Source organism: Polistes dominula, unplaced genomic scaffold (assembly GCF_049000335.1).
Source record: "Polistes dominula isolate Pdom_NZ unplaced genomic scaffold, Pdom_raw_medaka contig_16, whole genome shotgun sequence".
NCBI lineage: Eukaryota > Metazoa > Arthropoda > Insecta > Hymenoptera > Vespidae > Polistes > Polistes dominula.
Window position 1 is genome coordinate 949,163 of NW_028301040.1, and position 20,838 is coordinate 970,000.

The 20,838-nt window shown below is 25.9% G+C and overlaps 1 protein-coding gene across 13 annotated transcripts; it reads left to right on the forward strand.

Annotated features, from left to right (window-relative positions):
• The first annotated feature begins 78 nt into the window (after positions 1 to 78).
• On the forward strand, positions 79 to 19,129 carry rdgB (retinal degeneration B). 13 transcript variants are annotated; one of them, XR_016177299.1, is made up of 21 exons: positions 79 to 975; positions 1,359 to 1,610; positions 1,924 to 2,260; positions 2,608 to 2,738; positions 2,825 to 2,942; positions 3,215 to 3,599; positions 4,156 to 4,325; positions 6,883 to 6,987; positions 7,406 to 7,591; positions 7,971 to 8,133; positions 8,663 to 9,064; positions 9,332 to 9,618; positions 9,716 to 9,886; positions 10,321 to 10,583; positions 10,681 to 10,789; positions 10,885 to 11,041; positions 11,357 to 11,506; positions 11,608 to 11,788; positions 12,198 to 12,472; positions 13,571 to 13,870; positions 14,773 to 15,058. XR_016177299.1 is itself a non-coding variant. In XM_089174563.1 (21 exons), the coding sequence occupies exons 3-21, from the start codon at positions 1,533 to 1,535 to the stop codon at positions 18,620 to 18,622; spliced, it is 3,840 nt and encodes a 1,279-aa protein (XP_089030689.1). In that variant the 5' UTR covers positions 79 to 217; positions 300 to 975; positions 1,359 to 1,532; the 3' UTR covers positions 18,623 to 19,129. The 13 variants fall into 13 exon arrangements, 11 of the variants coding, with proteins under 11 accessions (XP_089030689.1, XP_089030693.1, XP_089030694.1 ...); XM_089174563.1 differs by lacking the exons at positions 13,571 to 13,870; positions 14,773 to 15,058 and adding an exon at positions 18,451 to 19,129 and having other exon boundaries at positions 79 to 217; positions 300 to 975; XM_089174567.1 differs by lacking the exons at positions 13,571 to 13,870; positions 14,773 to 15,058 and adding exons at positions 14,691 to 14,772; positions 18,451 to 18,586.
• Positions 19,130 to 20,838: the final 1,709 nt, after the last annotated feature.

Genomic DNA, 20,838 nt, shown 5'->3' on the forward strand with positions numbered 1-20,838 from the left:
GAGATGATCGTGGGTGTTCGTAACACCGGTGGTGGCGCTAGATGGTGGTGGGGGGGGTAAAGAACGAGAGTCACAGTAGAGCCGTCAGTTGGCCGTCGCGCGTCAGCGGTATAATATCTTGTTGTGAATTGTTTATTAATAATAATCGTTACCTCGATCGATTTGTTACCTTGATCGATCCTTTTCAAAGGATACCTCGCCGCACATATTGATCTATGTACACGTCATTAAGAATTATACAATAATCGTCTAATTTCGAATAATTCAATAATCAAAATTCATTTCAATTTAAATAATAGGAACGAAAAAGGGAAAGTGTCAAAGAGACAAATAATACCTGTCTGTCTCTTACGAACGGTGTATGACATATATACATATACATATATGTATATTATATATGTGAGTGTTATATGTGTTACTATTGTGTGAAATGCGTGGTGTTTGTCGGTGGAACGAGTTCATTTCTTCGTCCAAGGGCTTCCCGTGTCCAGTGAGGTTTTTTTTTTTAAAGGAAGCTTTTTATATAAATAATTCAAAAGATCATTCTTGCGTGAAGATCAATCTAACCGGAAGAAAAACAACACAACATTTTGTTTAATTTTTTTTTTCTAAATATAAACAATAGTATAATAATAATAATGTTGATAATCATTTAACGTTAACATTAGTTTTTTAATGATACGAATTTTGTGATAATAATGTTTTCTTCTTTTATTTATCATTAGACAAAATTTGAATACGCGCTACAGTATCGACAAAAAAAAAAAAAGATAGTAGGTGTGGCGCGAAACGTGTATTTTCTCAACGACAGGAGGAGAGAAATTATCTCTATCTTTATCTCGTTTATTTTCTTTTTCTTTTTCTTTTTCTTCTTTCTCCTCATACGTTTTATCGTCTTCCACTTTTACCTTCCACAATTTAAATATTCTTCCCATCTTTTATTATACATCATTTGGGGTCACGGATAATACTTACGTAAGTAAATTTAATGTATTACGTTTGAAATTGTTCTTATACTTACTTACTTTACGAAATATCAATTTGTATGTTGTGTTTTTTGATCTAACCAATCACGTCACTTGTATTTTAAATAAGAAACCAATGATAATGATTTATACATGTTGACAATAACCAATGAAAAAAACTTCATTCCGTTTTGATATCTAATCGAAGATCTTTCTTTTTTTTTATTTTATAATTATTACACTAAACTTACGATTACATTCTTTTCTGTTATTTGTTTTATCATTAATTAAGATTAGGTATTTTATATATATATATATATATAAGAAAAATAATGATAAAAATTGAGAGTACAAATTATTAATTAATATTTTTTGTTTTGTTATTATTTAAAGGAACGTTAAAACAACGTAGATATTTCATCAGGAAGAAGAATATCTAACGAAGAGCTTCCTACCAACGGACAATATTTTCATTTGATTTGATTTGATTTGATTTAATTTGATTTTCATTTTTATTTGTAAACTATTAGAAAGATGTACGGATGATAAACAATCTTCCTCATCAAAATGTTGATCAAAGAATATAGAATTCCTCTGCCACTTACGGTGGAGGAATACCAAATTGCTCAACTTTACATGATAGCGGTAAATATGTTAACTCCAATCTCATTTAATTTCTAATCTAGTTAATTTTTTTTTATCAATTTCACAATTTTCACAATTTTATTAAACAGTTTATTCTATTTAAATCTGACATATTTTTTAAACAACAACGACAGATATAAGTAAAACAAATGATAAACATTTGAAAATTGTGAAAGCAATCTTTAACAGGTTAAAGAAATTTTTTTTTAAATAAAGTTAACGTTTTCAAATTTTTATATATACAATAATAATTAAAAAAAAAAAAACAACAGGAAAGAACAAGGAATAGAACAAAGAATTTGTTGTATTGTAGAAAAAATCACGCGAAGAAAGCAGAGGTACCGGAAGTGGAGTAGAAATAATAGATAATGTACCATATACAAATGGTCCTGGTGGAAATGGTCAATACACACATAAAATTTATCATGTTGGTAGTCATTTGCCAGGATGGTTCAAAAGTTTATTACCAAAATCGGCATTAATAGCAAAAGAGGAAGCATGGAATGCGTATCCGTATACAAAAACGCGCTACACGAGTCCATTTGTCGAGAAGTTTTCCATAGAAATAGAAACATATTATTTTCCTGATAATGGTTATCAAGAAAATGTCTTCAAACTTAGCGGTGCCGATTTAAGAAATCGAGTTGTAGGTATGTTGTAAATAGTTTTTTATTTTTTTTTTTGTTTTTTTTTTATGAAAGCAATAACAACAAGAACAACAAATAATTCAACAAATATTGTCTATTTAATTTAAATAATAACAATATATTATTATATTATTATATTAAAAAATAATTATTATATATATATATATATATATATTATTATAATAGTATTCTACTGAATCATAATTAATATTTATATTAATTAAATTTGATTACATTTAATAATATATAGATCAATTTAATTACATAAATTAATTGTATAATACTTAAAGCAAAATAAATCAACATATTAAAAATGTGAAACATTAACATAATAATATGAAACCTTTCAGATTTGATCGACATAGTAAAAGATCAAATAGATTATGTCAAAGAAGAAGATCCTAAATTATACATCTCCGAAAAAACAGGTAGAGGGCCATTAACAGATACCTGGTTGGAAGATTATTGGGCTGATGTCAAAGTAAAAAATTACACTTTATTATACTTCAAAAAAAAAAAATAGAAACCAATACAGAACGATACACCCAAACTATTTCTTATATTTAGGGTAAACAGCAGCCAACAACATCGGGAAAATCATTAATGTGTGCATACAAATTATGTCGGGTTGAATTTCGTTACTGGGGTATGCAAACAAAATTAGAAAAGTTCATACACGATATGGGTTAGTACTTTGTTACTAAATACATACATACATATAGATACATACATATTTGTACTAATTCTTATTTCATACATTTTGTAAAGTAACATTTAAAGTAATATTTTTATCTTAAAATAAGTTAAGAATTTATTTTGAAACGATAAAAAAAAAAAAAAAACAATGAATAAATAAATCAATAAATCAATAAATAAAAATATAAAAGAGAAAGAGAAACAAACAAACAAAAAAAGAGGTAAACAAATGAAAACTATCAATTAAAAACGAATTCGTAGCGTTGAGAAAAGTGATGGCACGAGCACACAGGCAAGCCTGGGCCTGGCAAGATGAATGGCACGGTTTAACTATGGAAAACATCCGAGAAATCGAACGACAAACTCAATTAGCGTTACAACAAAAGATGGGTCTTAACGAATCAGGTGAAGAAATAACTGGGGATGATGATCAGGATACTAATACGGGAAATACTGGAATGACACCGCAAGAGACAAACGTTGCACGAACATTAGCAGCTACTTTGAGTAGTATCGAGAAAAATGAGGATCTTCAAAGTCCACCAAGGATCAGAAAACCTTCGGATATACCGATCATCAATACAGCTGTTAGTTCTGAAGGAGAAATTAGTCCTGAGGATTCTCCAACTGAACAACCCAATACTAAGTAATTTGTTTTAATATTTATTATTTAATATTGTTGCATATATTTGTAATTTATATTATTTTTGGGGGAGGGGAAGGGGGAGTGGTTGAGATGATAATTAAATTATTATAATATAATATTAATATTGTAATATTGTTGGGTTTATTGTTACAGTATTAATATGATATTACATGCGTTATAAACATATAACGCATAATTATTATAATAATCAATCCATTACTATTATAATATTGTAATATTGTTGGGTTTATTGTTACAGTATTAATATGATATTACATGCGTTATAAACATAACGCATAATTATTATAATAATCAATCCATTACTATTATAATATTGTAATATTGTTGGGTTTATATTTACAGTATTAATATGACATTTAATGCATTATAAACATATAACGCATAATTATTATAATAATCAATCCATTACTATATTATAATATTAATATAATTTATACATGTAATATCATACGCCATATAAATTCATAATAATATTATTCAATGAATTATTATAATATTAATTTTGTACAATTGTTGATTTATTTTGTTTATACAGTAATAGTCCGAACGATGATAAAAGTGAAAAGAAATCATGGAAGAAGAATGCGGCAAATTATTCGCCTAGTTCTGCTAAAAGTATGGACATGCAAATCGCTAATTGGAGAATGGAGAGTATAGTTCGAGAATCTGAAACAAGTAGCGAAGAGGAATTCTTTGATTGTCAGGGTAAGCAATTGTATATTTTATTTTTATTATATATATATATTTTTTTTTTCTAATTATCCGAACAGATATTGGATTATAGGAAAATAAGCATGACAGTAGTAGTATCAGAAACAATTTGATGTATATATCAATCATTATAATAAACAAGAGAATTAACTTTTTGTTTTTTCTTCAATTCTTTCATGATACATTTTTAAAAATAACAATAAAATTATAATAATAATAATAATAATAATACTAATGCATTTTGTGCATCATTTTATTATCTAACCATGCATCTCGTAGATAATACGTTAATTCATTATTCATTTTCTAAAAATTCAACATTGCTCTGCAACACTTCGTGGTTTCTTTTCAAAAACAATTTCGTTAGTTTGATATTTGCGATAATAGAAAAGAAAGTATGTATTTAAAGAAAACATTTTAATGACCACAGAGTGTAGACAGAATCTATTGGGTTGTTTGGAAAGTTCGTGCCGATTTTGCGATAAGTGGCATAAAATTATTTTGCTTAAAAAAAAAAAAAAGAAAAAACCTGACAAGTTTTGGAAGGATGCAATTTTGTAGTTACCTTTAAAGATGGAGAAAAATTGTGAAACATAATGACACTTATATATATATATATATATAAATTTAATAAATATATAACAAATAACAAAAAAAAAAACCTTAAATGCGTTACGTTTCCAATTTTTCGTCAAAATCAATCAACACGAACTTTTTGAACAATCCAATACATTCTAATACGAAAGAAAGTTTGAAATGTGTCTAATGTGTTTGGAAAGTAATTTTGTTTTATTTTTGTAAAAATGAAGACAAATTTTGTTTCGAGGTTAAACCTCTAGGCCCTTCAAGTTGGTTTAAATAGTTGAATTTGATAAATTTAACCTCTCACCGATCTTACGTTTTTGATATTTACTGGTTTGCATTAAACTAATGACTTTATTGTGTCAAGAAAAATTAAAATGAAATTACTTTCCGAACAATCCAATATATTTTAATTGATCCATTTTTTACACTTATCTATCATTTTATATTATTCTTTTTCTTTTCTTTCAATTGTCGTTTTTTCTTTCTTTTGTTTTCTTTTTTTTCTTTCATAGGTAAATATAAAAGTCGTCAGCTCTTAAAAAGACAACAGTAGCATGTGTTGACTATTTCGAACAGTCTTTTTTATGTCTCTACCTTCTCTGTTTTTTTCTTGCACTCCACACATACACCGCAGCTGGGTTCATTATACCTACTATATGTAAAGGTAGGACGCGTAGTTAACGATGAATAAGTTCATCATCATCATCATCATCATCATTAGAAGAGAACACACACAAATACACACAAAGCGTGTGCGCACTATTATACAACAGCTAGAATAAACAAATGACATTTTTCTTTCTTAATAGAAAATTATATAATTGTTTAATAATAAATAATAATTAATAAAACAAATTGTTCCCTAAATTATATATATATACATGTGGGACGAGCGCCATCCATGCCAAACTTATCGGACATTCGTGACAAGGATTGGTCGATGATGGGCCCTGAATAGCTCAATTGGTTAAAGAGCAGTCGCCCGGAAAGCGAAAGATCCATGGTTCGAATTCTGGTTCAGTCGGTCCAGCAATCCAATTTCACGAATCCCACATGTATATACTAGGGGTGTCCCGCCACGCGTTGCTGTGGTTCACAATCAGTCTGATACACACGTCTTTAAGTCAACGAATTACCTTATGCCGCTTTATTGTGATTATAAATTGAGATATAAACTATCCTATCTTTTAAGTTGGATGAAATTGCATACAGTGTGTAAAATTTGATTAAAATTGGTTCAGTAGTTTAGGAGTCCATTGCGGACAAACAACGTGACACGTAATTTATATATATTAAGATAAGATATATTATATGTATGTATTAATTCATTTCTTCTAATCACTAGAACAGCTACAAAAATACACGTGCGCACACAAAATACACACACTGTATAGTATATATATATATATAATATGTTATAATGCTTTTTTAAATAAATTTTTTAGAATTGTTGTTTAACCCTAAAATAAAGTATGAATATATTAACCCAAACATGATTTATAATGCATGGCTAAATAATTTATTGGACGAACGATGAAAATCTTTTTAACTAACATCGGACGATGTAACAACCTGTTGCATGATGTATTCGCGTTAGAACTTGGACCATAGAAGTAATCGATATTTGGTTACATCATGTGTACACGACGTTATCTGGGAAATTTAGAAAAAAAAATGCACTAATATAGTTATTTATTTTATTGAATTTAATTAATTGATCACCACCTACCTTTTATACTAATTTGATTGCTTTCTGCACTTATATTTAACAATAATTATATTGTAATAATTATAATAGTAATAATATATTAATAATAATATTAATAATATAGGATTAAGAATAATAATATTATATTGAAAAAAAAAATAAATAAATAAATAAAAGAAAAGAAATAATATTAATAAAATAATAATATGGAAAATAATAGTGCACAATTGATATTAATTATATGTAATTATACTTTAGAGCACTTTGAAGATAACTCTTCATTAGCTAAATGGAGTTCTTTGGATCTTCTAGCAGAAGAGGACGATGGTGCATCTCCTGTAACGATAACAAACAACGTGGAAGGTAATAATTAAACATTTCTTTGTTTTGTTTTCTTTTTTTTTCATTATTTATTATCATTTAATTGAACGATTATTATATATCATGTGACAATAGTTTCACACAAGTTTGCATGATTCGTCAAATATTACAAACGTTTTCGTAATATTATTTTTTTTATTTTCAATTCAAATGTGATAAGATAATCAATGTAGAAATTGTTGATCAATTTGTTTAAATTCATTTTTTTGTTCAAAAATGAACTTAATTAGATTTTGAAATAGAACGTTTTGACAAAATTGGAATTCAAGAAAAAGGGTCATCGTGAATAGAAAAAATAATTTGGGAAACAATTGTCATTGCACATATGATTTTATAAATAATAATAATAATAATATTAAAATTATATTTATTTAATTGATAATTATTGAATGTTTTACAGAAACCGATACGATATTCTCACCGTCGTTTCTACAACCAATTGCAAGTGAACGTAGTAAAAGATTACAAATTATCACATCGACTAGCATTGACGTTTCTTGTCCGACATCACCCCAACATTCTCCGACACATCAATCTTGTAAAACTACAGTATTATTAATAGTAATGCACGCTGGAAGTGTTTTAGGTAATTATCAATTGACAAACAAAGTATTATTCTTATTTTATATCAACTAATGTGTGTATACAGTAGGCCCCTCAACTTTCGCACATAATTAATCCCTGAAAGTGTGTGCGAATGTTCGATAGCAGTGGGATGTAAACAAATATTCACCAAAAAATACAACAGGTTGACGTACGGCCTAATGCAAAACTTAAACTGTTTTGTCCTCTTTATCCAAACAATGTCATCTGATGACTAATCTGATGTCCCTTGAAAGGGGACATTCGATCGTTAGAGGATTAAACAGTTGAATCTATAAAATTGTGCTAAAGTTGAAACGCAAAAGTCAATGGCCGCTTGTAGTATAACGTAATTAATTAATATTATTATATTATTATTATAGATGCCAATGTAGATTTGACTGCTAAAAAATCGGATGTAACTACCTTCAGAGGTGCCTTTGAATCTGTCATGAGACAACATTATCCTAGTATGGTTGGACATGTTTCTATTAAATTTGTTTCGTGTCCATCGATTTGTACCGAAGGTCTGGGTGTTCTTTCTAGGTAAAATAAATCAAAAAATATTTTCAACTAATTTTAATCATCTTTTGTTTTTTATTGAAACAAATTTTAATTCAAAACGAGACGTCTTAAATAGAACTTATTCGACCTAAAAAAAAATATCAAATAATTATATAATTTAAAAAAAATATGTTTTATTATTAATAATATATTTTATTATTATAATATATAAATATTATTATCATATTATTAATATATAATAAATTTAATAAATTAAATATATATTAAATATATATATATATTAGGGATGGGAACAATGGCGGGATTTGGTATTTGCGGCAATAAACTTTCGAGTTCCTAATGCCAATTAATAATAATAATAATAATTAATAATATATAATATATAATAATAATATAATATATAATAATAATATAATACATAATATAATATAATATATAATAAAATATATAATAAATTAATATAATAAATATTATTATTATATTATTATATGTTATATTATTATATTGTTATTAAATATATTTTATTAATTAATAAAATGTTATAATTCAGTTTAAGTCCATATAGTTTTGACATGTCACCATCATGCATGGATGCACCTCAAGTAACGAACGATACCATACCAATCGGTGCAATACCATTATTGGCAAGTGCAAGTTCGGATTATGAAGAAGCGGTAACACGAGTGGTGACAAATGCAAATCAAATTTATCAAGAATTTATAAAGAGCGAAGAGGGTAAAGGTTTCAGTGGACAAATTTGTTTCATCGGTGATTCCGTAGGTTCAATTTTGGCCTACGATGCATTGTGTAGATCTACGCATTATCATTCGAGACATAACAGTGAAAATAATATATTAGAACCGAATAATCAAGGAATCGATAATAATGGAACATTCGAGGATGGAAAACATTTGAGTGCACCTTCACCAAGAAGAAGATCTTCCGGTACAAAGTAAGAATTCATTTTTTTTTATTATTTTATTTTATTTCTATTTTTAATATTATTATAATATTATTTATAATATAATAGTAATTATATTATTATATTAGTATTAATTATTATGTATAATTATTATATACTATTTTATTATTATAATTTTTGTTGTTGTTAATTTATTTAAAATTAAATATCATATATTATTATTAATACTAATATAATATTAATATCAAAGATTCTTTATAATTAATTGAAAATAAAAATAAATTGATTTTATGTCAGTGACAGGTCTCATCAATGTAAATTAGAATTCGAGGTAGGAGAATTCTTTATGTTTGGCAGTCCATTGGCACTCGTAATGGCATATAGAAAAATATCATCACACGTAGATAAAAATAGTAATATTCCAAGGCCAATGGTGAATCAGGTATACAATCTTTTTCATCCGAGTGATCCAGTGGCAGCGAGAATCGAGCCATTGATATCAGCAAGATTTTCATTATTACCACCTGTTAATGTTGCTCGATATCAAAAGTATCCTCTTGGAAATGGACAGCCTTATCATTTACGTAAGTATTATTTACTTTGTAAATGCGTCATCGGATAGAAAAGAAAATAATTGACATTCCAATTATTTTTCTTTCTTTTCTTTTTCTTTTTTTTCAGTGGAAACGATTCAAAGTAATCCACAATTATTTGCGGATGGATTAAACGTTCCTAATATACACATGACTACACCGGTTCAACATTCACATTTGAGAAGATTGTCAGATATTTCGATTCACAGTACTATGTCTGGTATCATTGATAATATTCCCTTACAAGTTGTTTCTGCTCGTAAGTATTCATCCAAATCTAAAACACACACAATTTTTATATTTTAAAATATATATTATAAAATAGATATAATAATAATATCAAATATATATATATATATATATATATTCTAACTTATTTTATATATAATACAGTATATGTATAAATTTAAAATAAATTATTATATTTAAAAATTAATTATATTATATAAATATAATATTTTTTTTATATTAATATAATATAATATAATATTTTTTATAAATTATTATATTATAAAATAAATTAATAAATAATTTAAAAGAAATTTAAAAATAAAGTTATATATAATATTATATAACTTATTATATATATATATATATATATATATAATATTATACATATATATATATATAAAAGAAAAAAATTAGTTACACAAAATTAATTTAATTTTATTTTATTTTTTTAATTTATTTTAGTTACACAAAAATGGTGGGGCACCAAACGAATAGATTACGCTCTATATTGTCCAGAGGGTCTGGCAAATTTTCCTACAAACGCATTACCTCATCTATTCCATGCTAGTTATTGGGAATCATCAGACGTAATAGCATTTATATTAAGACAGTTAGGTCGATTCGATTTGCCTATGCTCGGTAACGAAGAAAAAGAACTCTCCTGTTTCCGTCCAGGTCAACCTAGAGAAAAATGGAACAAAAAACGCACTTCGGTTAAGCTGAAGGTTCGTATTTGTATTTGGGACAACTTAATAATTCTTATTATTATTTAATGTAATACGTATCTTCGTTATTAATGAAATGAAACAACATTTTGTTCAGAACGTTGCTGCTAATCATAGAGCCAATGATGTAATCGTTAAAGAAGGTGCTGCTCAAGTATTAGTTGCCAGATTTATGTACAGTCCAATAGACGTAATTGCTTTAACAGGTAAATAACATTCACGATTAATCATAATTTTGTAATTCCAATAACGTTTATATAAATAATGTAATATTGAACTAGCTGTTTAATTAATATTCCAGGTGAAAAAGTAGACATTCATATTATGAAAGATCCACCTGTTGGAGAATGGACCCTTTTATCTACTGAAATTACTGATAAAAATGGTAGAATAACATATAGAATACCTGATGACAAGGTTCTCGGTTATGGTCTTTATCCTGTTAAAATGATTGTTAGGTAATACGATATCAATAATTGTATTATATAAATTATTTACTTGTGTAACAGTAATTATGACAATTCATTTAACACAATGAATGAAAAGATTGAAATAATTGTGAATTATTGTATAAACTGATTTATTTTACAATATTGAAAAATATGAAAAATATTATTGAATACATGTGTATTTAATATTAAAAATACATTAAATATCTTTTTTCAATATTTTGTGCTATTAGGGACTTATTATTAATCAAATGTCATAATTAATTGGCACACACATTTACCCATTGTTATTAATTAAATATTACAAATATTATTGATATTTAGAGGAGATCACACATCTGTCGATTTCTTTATGGCTGTGATACCTCCGAAAACAGAATGTGTGGTCTTCAGTATCGATGGTTCGTTCACAGCAAGTATGTCAGTTACCGGAAAGGATCCTAAAGTTAGAGCTGGTGCTGTTGATGTTGTCAGGTAAATATTTGTTAAATAATATCATACCTTAATACTTATGAAATTTTCAATAATTATTTATTATCAAACACTTGAACAATTTGTTGTTTTATTTATTATAGGCATTGGCAGGAATTAGGCTATTTAATTATATACATTACTGCACGACCTGATATGCAACAGAAGAAAGTTTTATCTTGGTTATCTCAGCATAATTTTCCTCATGGTTTGGTGTCCTTCGCAGATGGTCTTTCCACGGATCCGCTTGGTCACAAAGCAGCGTATTTAAATAATTTAGTTCAGGTAAATAAAATAACAACGAACAATCAATCAATCTATCCCAATTGAATTTTTTTGTTTTGCTTCAATGTATATTGGGTTGTCCAGAAAATTCGTACCGATTTTAACGAAAGATTGAAATGCAAATAATTGAACGCATTTAATTTTTTTTTTTATTAAATTATATATAAGTGCTATTCAGTTCCACAATCTTTCTCCATCTGTAAGGATAACTTGAATATTTTGTTCTTCCAAAACTTCTCAGGTTTTGTTTAGCAAAAGAACTTTATGCCACTTACCGCAAAATCGGCACGAACTTTTCAAACAATCCAATATATTATTCGATCAAATTGAAAAATTTGTTCAATCGATCAAACTTTAAGAAATTAGAAATACAATTACTAATGAATGACAAAATATTTTGTGATTACAGGAACACGGTGTGATAATACATCAAGCGTACGGTAGTAGCAAAGATATAAGTGTTTACACGTCAATAAATCTCAAACCCAATCAAATATTCGTTATTGGTAGTACATCGAAAAAACATCACGCATTAGCAACAATACTTCAGGATGGTTATGCAGCACACTTGAGTATGCTACAGGTACATGGTGGTTCGAGACCGGCAAAGGGTAACGCAAGGATGGTAATACCACGTGGTCAATTTGTTTTACCTGGTCAGAATGCATCTTTACGGCGCAGAAGGTATGTCATTTTAAATATTATTATTAATTACTGTTGTTTAAACTCGTTTATAAAAACAAATGAAATATATTTGATGATAATTCGCTGATGATCTTGAAAAACTATTGGATTGTCTGAAAAGTTCGTGCCGATTTCGACGGAAGATTTAAACATTTAAGTTTTTGAAGTGAAAACTTCTTTAGGATGGGGAGGTGATTTGAAAAAAACGAACGAAAATCCATGGTAACGAGCAACGAAACGATGAAACGATGAAACGGTTAAGGTACTAAAAAGAGAAAATGAGACAAACATATGCACATGTATAAGATTTAACCTAAGAGAGAATGAGATAGAAGACAGTATGCATTTGTTTCTTATTATCTCGGTTTCCTCTTTATGCGGTGCTTCGTAATCCCCACTCCTGGCTACTAAGTGTTGTATATGTGTGTGTTTCAATTCCACACATTTAAAAATATAAGTTAGTTCTTCGACTGGCCACTAGATTATCCATGTTTCTCACGAGCAAAGTTGTTTTTTTTTTTTTTTTTATAATAAATAAATCCTACAATTATCTTACTCCTGATACTCTGCATTCGACTTATTCTCTCGAAACGAAGGTTTTAAGAAGGTTTTCACTTCTAACACGTGTGATCTATTCTATTTGGTTTATATTATATAAGTGTCATTCTGTTTTACATCCTTTCTTCCATCTTTATGGATAAATTCACAATTTTGTCCTTCCAAAACTTCTCAGGTTTTTTTTTGCAAATGAACTTTATGCCACTTAGCGAAAATCCTGCACGAACTTTCCAAACAATCCGATATCATTCAAAGGGAAATTCATATGAAAAAAATTAACAGAAATTGCAGTACATGTGGATGTATAATATATATATATATATATTATGTTTCCATAAATCTATCTCTTTATCTCAAATAAATTATTAATTAGGATAATATAATATACGCTGAAAGCTACGAGCTCGAACGAATGAAAATAATTTGATTCAATAAAATGAACATGTTGTTTTTAGGATTTTTTTTCTTTATTTTTTTTTTTTTTTTTTTTTATAAAAACAACGATATGGGTTTGCAAATGAGACGTATAATTTGTTCAAGGTAATATGATAAAAAGAAAAGAAAAAAGCAAATTAAAGAATCATTTCATCGTCGATAAATAAATAATATGTAAATGTGACATTATTTGCCAGTCCATATTGTTTGGACATTGGAACTTGTCAAGGTGTGTGATATTTGCAGTATGTGTATGTACGAAATACGAAAATACTGGCTTTGTTCCAGTAATGACACAAGCATCAACTCCTCAGTGTGCAACAGTGTATACTCAAAATGGAAAGTCCCTTTAGTGACATCTAACACACGACTATAATCTACGTTAAAATTAAATTAATCGCATTGGTAATTATCTTTCCTACCTCTCTCTCTTTCTTTCTTTCTTTCTTTTATTCATTCATTCTTTTTTCTCTCTCCTACATTTCTTTCCTTAACCTTTGTTTACCATCCTTCCTGGATTAACACGCTTACCACACTCGGGTCCAAAGGACCCGGACGAGAAAAATTGTTATAAAAAAAAAACTATTACATAGATTTACTTGAACATTTTTTTGAAAATTTCTTTAATACTTACTTAAAAAGATTATATAAGTTTTATAACTTTAAATTAAATGTAAATATGTTGAAAAAAATTATCAAAGTTGAACAATTGAGAAAAATGACTGAAGTTGCTAAAAAGGTCTGCGGGGGTCCTTTGGACCAAGTGTTAAGCAAAGGTTAATCTTTTTCTTTTTTCTATCTTTATGCTATCTTTATCTTTATCTATCTATCTTTCTCGCTAATACCACACTGGATTTATGGATAGAAAGATCAATAGTTTAAATTAAATTTAAAAGAAAAAACAAACAAACAAATAGAAGAAGTAAGATAAATTGAAGATATTATATATTACGTTAAAATGTTTATTCGATAATAATAATAATAATAATTATTATTATTATTATTAACGTTGCACAGCTGCTGTGTTGTTGATTAACACGAGAGAAACACTTGTCAAAAAATTTGATTTGTGGGTATTGAATTTTCGAAAAAAAAAAAATAATAATAATAGGAAGCGAATAAATTGATTAAAGAATAAGAAAAAGAAAAAAGAAAAGAATTAAAAGATATACTTGATCAAAAAAAAAAAAAAAAAAAAATCTTTCTATCTCTAACATGCTGCAAGTGTGCCGTGCTGTGATGATACTTGGCTGATGTTCAATGGACACTCAGGAGATGTCTAAAATTCAAGAATTTCTTCGTTACAGGTACATGCTATGAGGATATAAGATAAAAAAAAAAAAAACAAATAAAATAAAAATAGAAAAAAAATGAAAGAAAACGCGTTCAATAGTTTAAAAACGAAATATTACGTCGTTGTTGTGTTCTATGAAAACGAACGACGAGATTATTATTATTATTTGAGCGTCCGCACAAAACTGAAGATAAAAAAAAAAATAATAAAAATGAAAAATAAACACAAACAAATAAAAAAAAATTAAAAACGAACTAATGAACAAATATATATATTTGAAAAAAAAAAAGAAAAGAAAAGAAATAAGTAACAACACTAGATGAAAAAGAATATTATTATCTTATATTACTTTCTTTATGAAACGTTTGAAAAAAAGAAAAAAAAAGAAAAAAAGAATGGAAAAAAAAAGTAAAAGTAAAAATAATAATAATAATATATTCAGGAAGTGTGGTAAAATCCGCTTTGACTGTTTAGATGCTCTCAGTGAGTTAGAGTTCTCTCGTCTAATCTATCGAGATTATCTGATCCTGTTTTTTAGTCATCAAGGTAAACAGCAGGTGTATTGTAATGTTATGTTTTTGTAAGAAAATTTGTCTTTGAGATTGAATGCTCTCTGTGGGTTTTATTATTATTATTATTATTATTATTATTATTATTATTTATACAATTTTTTCTTTTTTCCTATTTTTATTTTGTCTTCTTTTTATTATTTTACAATTTGTCGAAAAGAGTTTGACGAATCACCATACGAAAAAATATTAATATTTAATATAATATTACAAAATATAGAATATTATTAATTATTTAATTAATAAATTAAATTTAATTAATTATTAAATTAATATATATATATATATTAAAAGTTAATTATATTATTATTAATTGTTAATTAATATTAATATAATAATAATTATTATTATTCATATACTAAAGAATTTCATTTAGATATTTACGTAAAATATTACACTTCTATTATTAGTATAATTGTTATAAATAAAGTACATATATATATTTTGTAATATTATATACGAACGAATATACATTAATATAAATATTTTATCTAATTGTAATTACTTGTTTTTATTTCTACGATTATTAAAAAAAAAATATATATATACATATATAATAATTCAATTTTGATTTTTTAATAAATTTTCTTACGTATTAAGAAAAAAAAATTTAAATTCGGTGATTCGACAAGACTCCAATCGTCAAGTTTCTTTGCAATATAAGATTTAATTATAGATTAGAAAAATTGCAACGTCAATTGCACGATTTTATAGTGTCGAATGAATTAATCGTTGAAATAACATCGCAATTAAAAAAAAAAAAAAAAAAAGAAGAAAATGAACGAACGATTTATGTTTGTCAGCATTTAAAGAAGAAGAAGAAGAAGAAAAAAAAGAATTATTCTATTCTATTTCTCTTTCTCTCTATTCTTCTATTTTTTTGTTTAATTATCACAATTATACATTAAGCTTCTTCATTCATCACGCTTGTTATTAAAACACATCTTAACTACTAAACAACAATGAAGAACAACAAGTCATTTTTATTTTAATCGATTTACTAATTAATCAATTAATTTTTCAATTGATCTGCAAATTAAACTTGACTAATTAATTGTTCATTAATAAATATCTTCTCTTGTAAATTCCTTTCCGTATAATATTTGATAAATATTCTTTAATTAATACATTAATTAAATAAATTTAATCATCAATTATAATAATTAATAAAATAATATAGTATTAAAATATTCATTAAAATCGCACAAATTGTGATGTGTGCATTTAACAAAATTTTTATACAAAAATTCCCAAAAAAATATCAGTTAGAAAAAAAAAAGAAAAAAGAAATAGAAAAGTTTTTTTTACGTATTTATTATTTTTTTTTTATTAATTTTTTATTAATAATTTTTTTTAATTATTTTTTTAATAAATATTTACATTCTTGTCTTCGTTACTTCTTTCTTTATTTTCTTGTTTTGTTTTGTTTTGTTTTTCTTTTTCTTTTTCTTTTGAGAAATAACATTTTTCGACATTTTTTCTCATCAATAAAAATAAAAAAAAAATAAAGAAATAAAAAAAAAGGGGGACCGATGATTATTCGTAACTTTTCGACGGAACATAATTAAAAAACGAAAAATGTTTTGAACGATGAGCACGATCCATCAAGCAACAAGCAACCATCACACATTCTGCTTTTTATTTTTGAACGAGCTATGTTTACGTCATCAACCTCATGCTTTCAGCGTAGAATAAAAAAAAAAAAAAAATAGGAAAACATTTGTAACAAATACGTACTCTGTTAAAACGCATTGGTATAATAATCTTATAAATGTTTAACATAAGTCCCATTCATTTTCATGATACGAAACACGTTCTACATTCACATTCTGTATTTCCTGTCCACTTACATCGCTTCTTTTTCTCTTTCTTTCGCTTTTTCGCTCTCTCTCTCTCTCTCTCTCTCCTTTTATTTTTTTTAATAATTTTCTCTGAGAGTATTTAAAATAATAACAACAAACTTATTTTTATAATTAGCCTGCTTGCGCTATAAGCTTTATTATCTTATGAAGATTCTTTGAAATTGAAAATAATCGAAAAATCATTTTCTTCCTGATATATGCACGTGATACGCAAATAATAATAAAAAAAATAAAAAAAAAGAGAAAAAGAAAAATAAACGATAGGATCATCATGCTGCTTCTTTTATCAAATCCCGGATGTACCCAATTAGATGAATGTTAAACATGGCGGATGCGACATGTGACTCTGTTTACTCTTACAACAATGAAACTTTGCGTAATATCGATTGAACATTTTTTTTTCTTTTTTTTTTTTTTTCTATGAAATAATACGTTTGAGAAAAATTCTAATTTTAAATCATGAATTTTGTTCAATGAGATTTTACGCAAGGATTTTAAACAAAACAAAACAAACAAATCAATTAATCATTTTTTTTTTTTTTAAATCATACATTATATACATATATGTATATATACTGTATTTTTTTTTTTATTGACATATATATACTGTATTTTTTTAATTTACATATAGATACTATATTTTTGTTTATTGACATATATATATATATACTGGTTTTTTTTTTTATTGACATATATATACTGTATTTTTTTTTATTTACATATTTATATACTGTATTTTTTTTTATTGACATATATGTACTGTATTTTTTTTTATTGACATATATTTATTGTATTTTTTTTTATTTACATATTTATATACTGTATTTTTTTTTATTGACATATATGTACTGTATTTTTTTTTATTGACATATATGTACTGTATTTTTTTTTATTTACATATATATACTGTATTTTTGTTTATTGACACGTATATACTGTATTTTTTTTTATTGACATATATATACTGTATTTTTTTTTTTTTATTGACATATATATATATATATACTGTATTTTTGTTTATTGACAAGTATATATATATACTGTATTTTTGTTTATTGACATATATATATATATACTGTATTTTTGTATATTGACATATATGTATATATGTGTACAAAAAGTATGTATTATCATTTTTGTATTTTTGTATTTTTTTTTTTTTTTTTTTTAATATGTACAAAAAGTATTGATCGATTTCGTTATAGAAATGAAAAAAAAAAAAAAAAAAATAGAAACTATAATTGTAATAAAAATTAACAGCTCTTTTAGAACGGCGAAACGAGCTATTTCCCAATCAGGTGTGGGAAAAATATTCCCATTGGAACGAAGTACGAGCTTAGGACCACCACCACCATCAAGTTCGGTTGATAATGTGCCACATTCGGCACCACCAATCAAAAATATCACCACCACCACCGATAAGAAGCTCTGACGACTCACACGCTGCCGCTCTTTCTTCGAATCTTTGCATTAATTTTAACGATTAATATATTTCATTTAATTATTTAATTGTATTAATTCATTTTATAGGTTGTCTTTTCTTTTTTTTTTTCTTTTTTTATTAATTAATTTGAATTTCAATTTATCTGACTGACGTGCCCGATTTTTAAGTGCAAAACAAAAAATAGAAACAAAGAAAACATTTGTATCATTTTTACGTTCAAATCTTACGTCATAGTTGTGTGAACGACTACGTTAATCGTATTAATGATTGTTATGAGTAATAATATTACGTTATTAGTAATAATAATAGTATCAGATTTTTATTTTTAATAATTCGAAAATTTATTTTTTTATTATAATATATATATATATATATATATATATATATATATATATATATATATATATACATCGTTTCGAATTGAAAAATAATTCGAAAATTTCCAATCACACATTGTTGACTTTGTCAATGTGATTACATCATTACAAATCCTTTTTTTTTTTTTTCAAATCGCATAATCGTAATAATGTATTACGTAAAGTATAAGAAAAAAAAAAAGGAAAAAAAAAAGAAGAGTATTCGTTTATTATTGATTGGATAATATACAAGATGTATAAAACACCACCACGTCACTAGCATTTTTTTAAATTTAACATTGTCTTGGTTTTTTTTTTTTTTTTTAATTTTTTGACTGATAGTGACTTGCAATTTAGGTTAAGTAACTTGATTGATAACTTTGCGTTACTATGATACGAAAAAGAAATGAAAAAGAAAAAATGTATTCGTTTAAACTATTGTATGATCTCAAATAATTGTTGTTAATATTTTGAAAGATGAATTATATTCTAACGTTGAACGTAAATTAGTGTTCAATATATATATATATATATATATATATATATATATATATATATATATATATATATATATATATATATAGGGGAATGTAAAAATAAAGGGTTCAATATTAAAAGGGTTTATAATACTTGTTAATAATATGTTGCCAAAAGCATATAGAACGTTCATAAATAATAACAATTAATTTACATCGAAAAGGATTGATTTTAGGATCCATAATATTAACACGTTCGTCGCTCAGTTCGTTTCTGAGGTTAAGTTTCTCGTCAGGCCCAAAATTCGACTGTCGCGACATGTCGGCGCGCCTACGTAACGTAAAGAAGCGATAAGTAGAAATATCAATAATGTGACACCCGAGTATTATTGTTATATTATTATATTATTATATTTTATTTAGGGAAAATAATAAAATATAAAATCCGACTAAAAATCCTGTAACTTCAAGAAGAAGAACGTCACCGTATGCGGTGACAGAAGCCCCCAAAGAAGCATACCCTTCACCGTATATGGTGACATGGCGACTAACGTGTTAATTAAACATTTTTTTTACTCATTCAATGAATACTTTAAATCTTTCACATTGCGAACCCTTTTTTTTATCACCCTGTATATAAAATTTATATATATACTATATCGTTATTAATATTTTTGTATTGTATAATTATCGTTCCCTCTCTTATCGTTATCATTATTAAAATTATTATTATTATTATTATTATGCATTTTTTTTTAATTGGTTACAATTAATTAATCATACGTGTGAACATGTGAAGAAAAAACAAAAAAGATAAATTACATTAAAATTGTTATTAAACAAATGAAATATAGATTTGAAGTATTAGAAATGATTGCGCAAAAGTATTATTATATTTATTAGTTATTACAAACGCGTTATCTATATGAGATAAATTTTAGATAAATAATTGTAACAATTTTTTTTTTTTTATCAACAATCTTTTTTTTTTTTTTGATTTAATTCAATTTTATTTATCCTTTTTTTTTAATTATTTCTTTTTCCATATTTTTTTCTGTTTACTCACGTCAGTGAAATTTTACACACACGCGACTCTCCTTTTACATGGTCAGTGTAAAAATTAACGAAATAAATAATATTATAGATATATGTATATATATAAACTACATAAATGTATATGTATATGTATATATATATATATACGTATATTTTATCGAAGGAAAGTGTGTTACGAAAGTCCTGTATCGTAAATTTACTACATTTCTCATAAACAAAGAAGACTGTAATAGAAAAAAGGAATGTTAAACTAATGAAACAAATGAAATTCGTGTGTCGATTATTTAAACAAAACAATTATATATATATAAATATA

Coding starts and splice junctions, on each gene's coding strand:
- rdgB (XM_089174563.1), top strand. CDS start 1,533: ATGTTGATCAAAGAATATAGAATTCCTCTGCCACTTACGGTGGAGGAA. Junction 9,887..10,320: donor CTTACAAGTTGTTTCTGCTC/GTAAGTATTCAT, acceptor AATTTATTTTAG/TTACACAAAAATGGTGGGGC. Junction 11,507..11,607: donor GGTGCTGTTGATGTTGTCAG/GTAAATATTTGT, acceptor TATTTATTATAG/GCATTGGCAGGAATTAGGCT.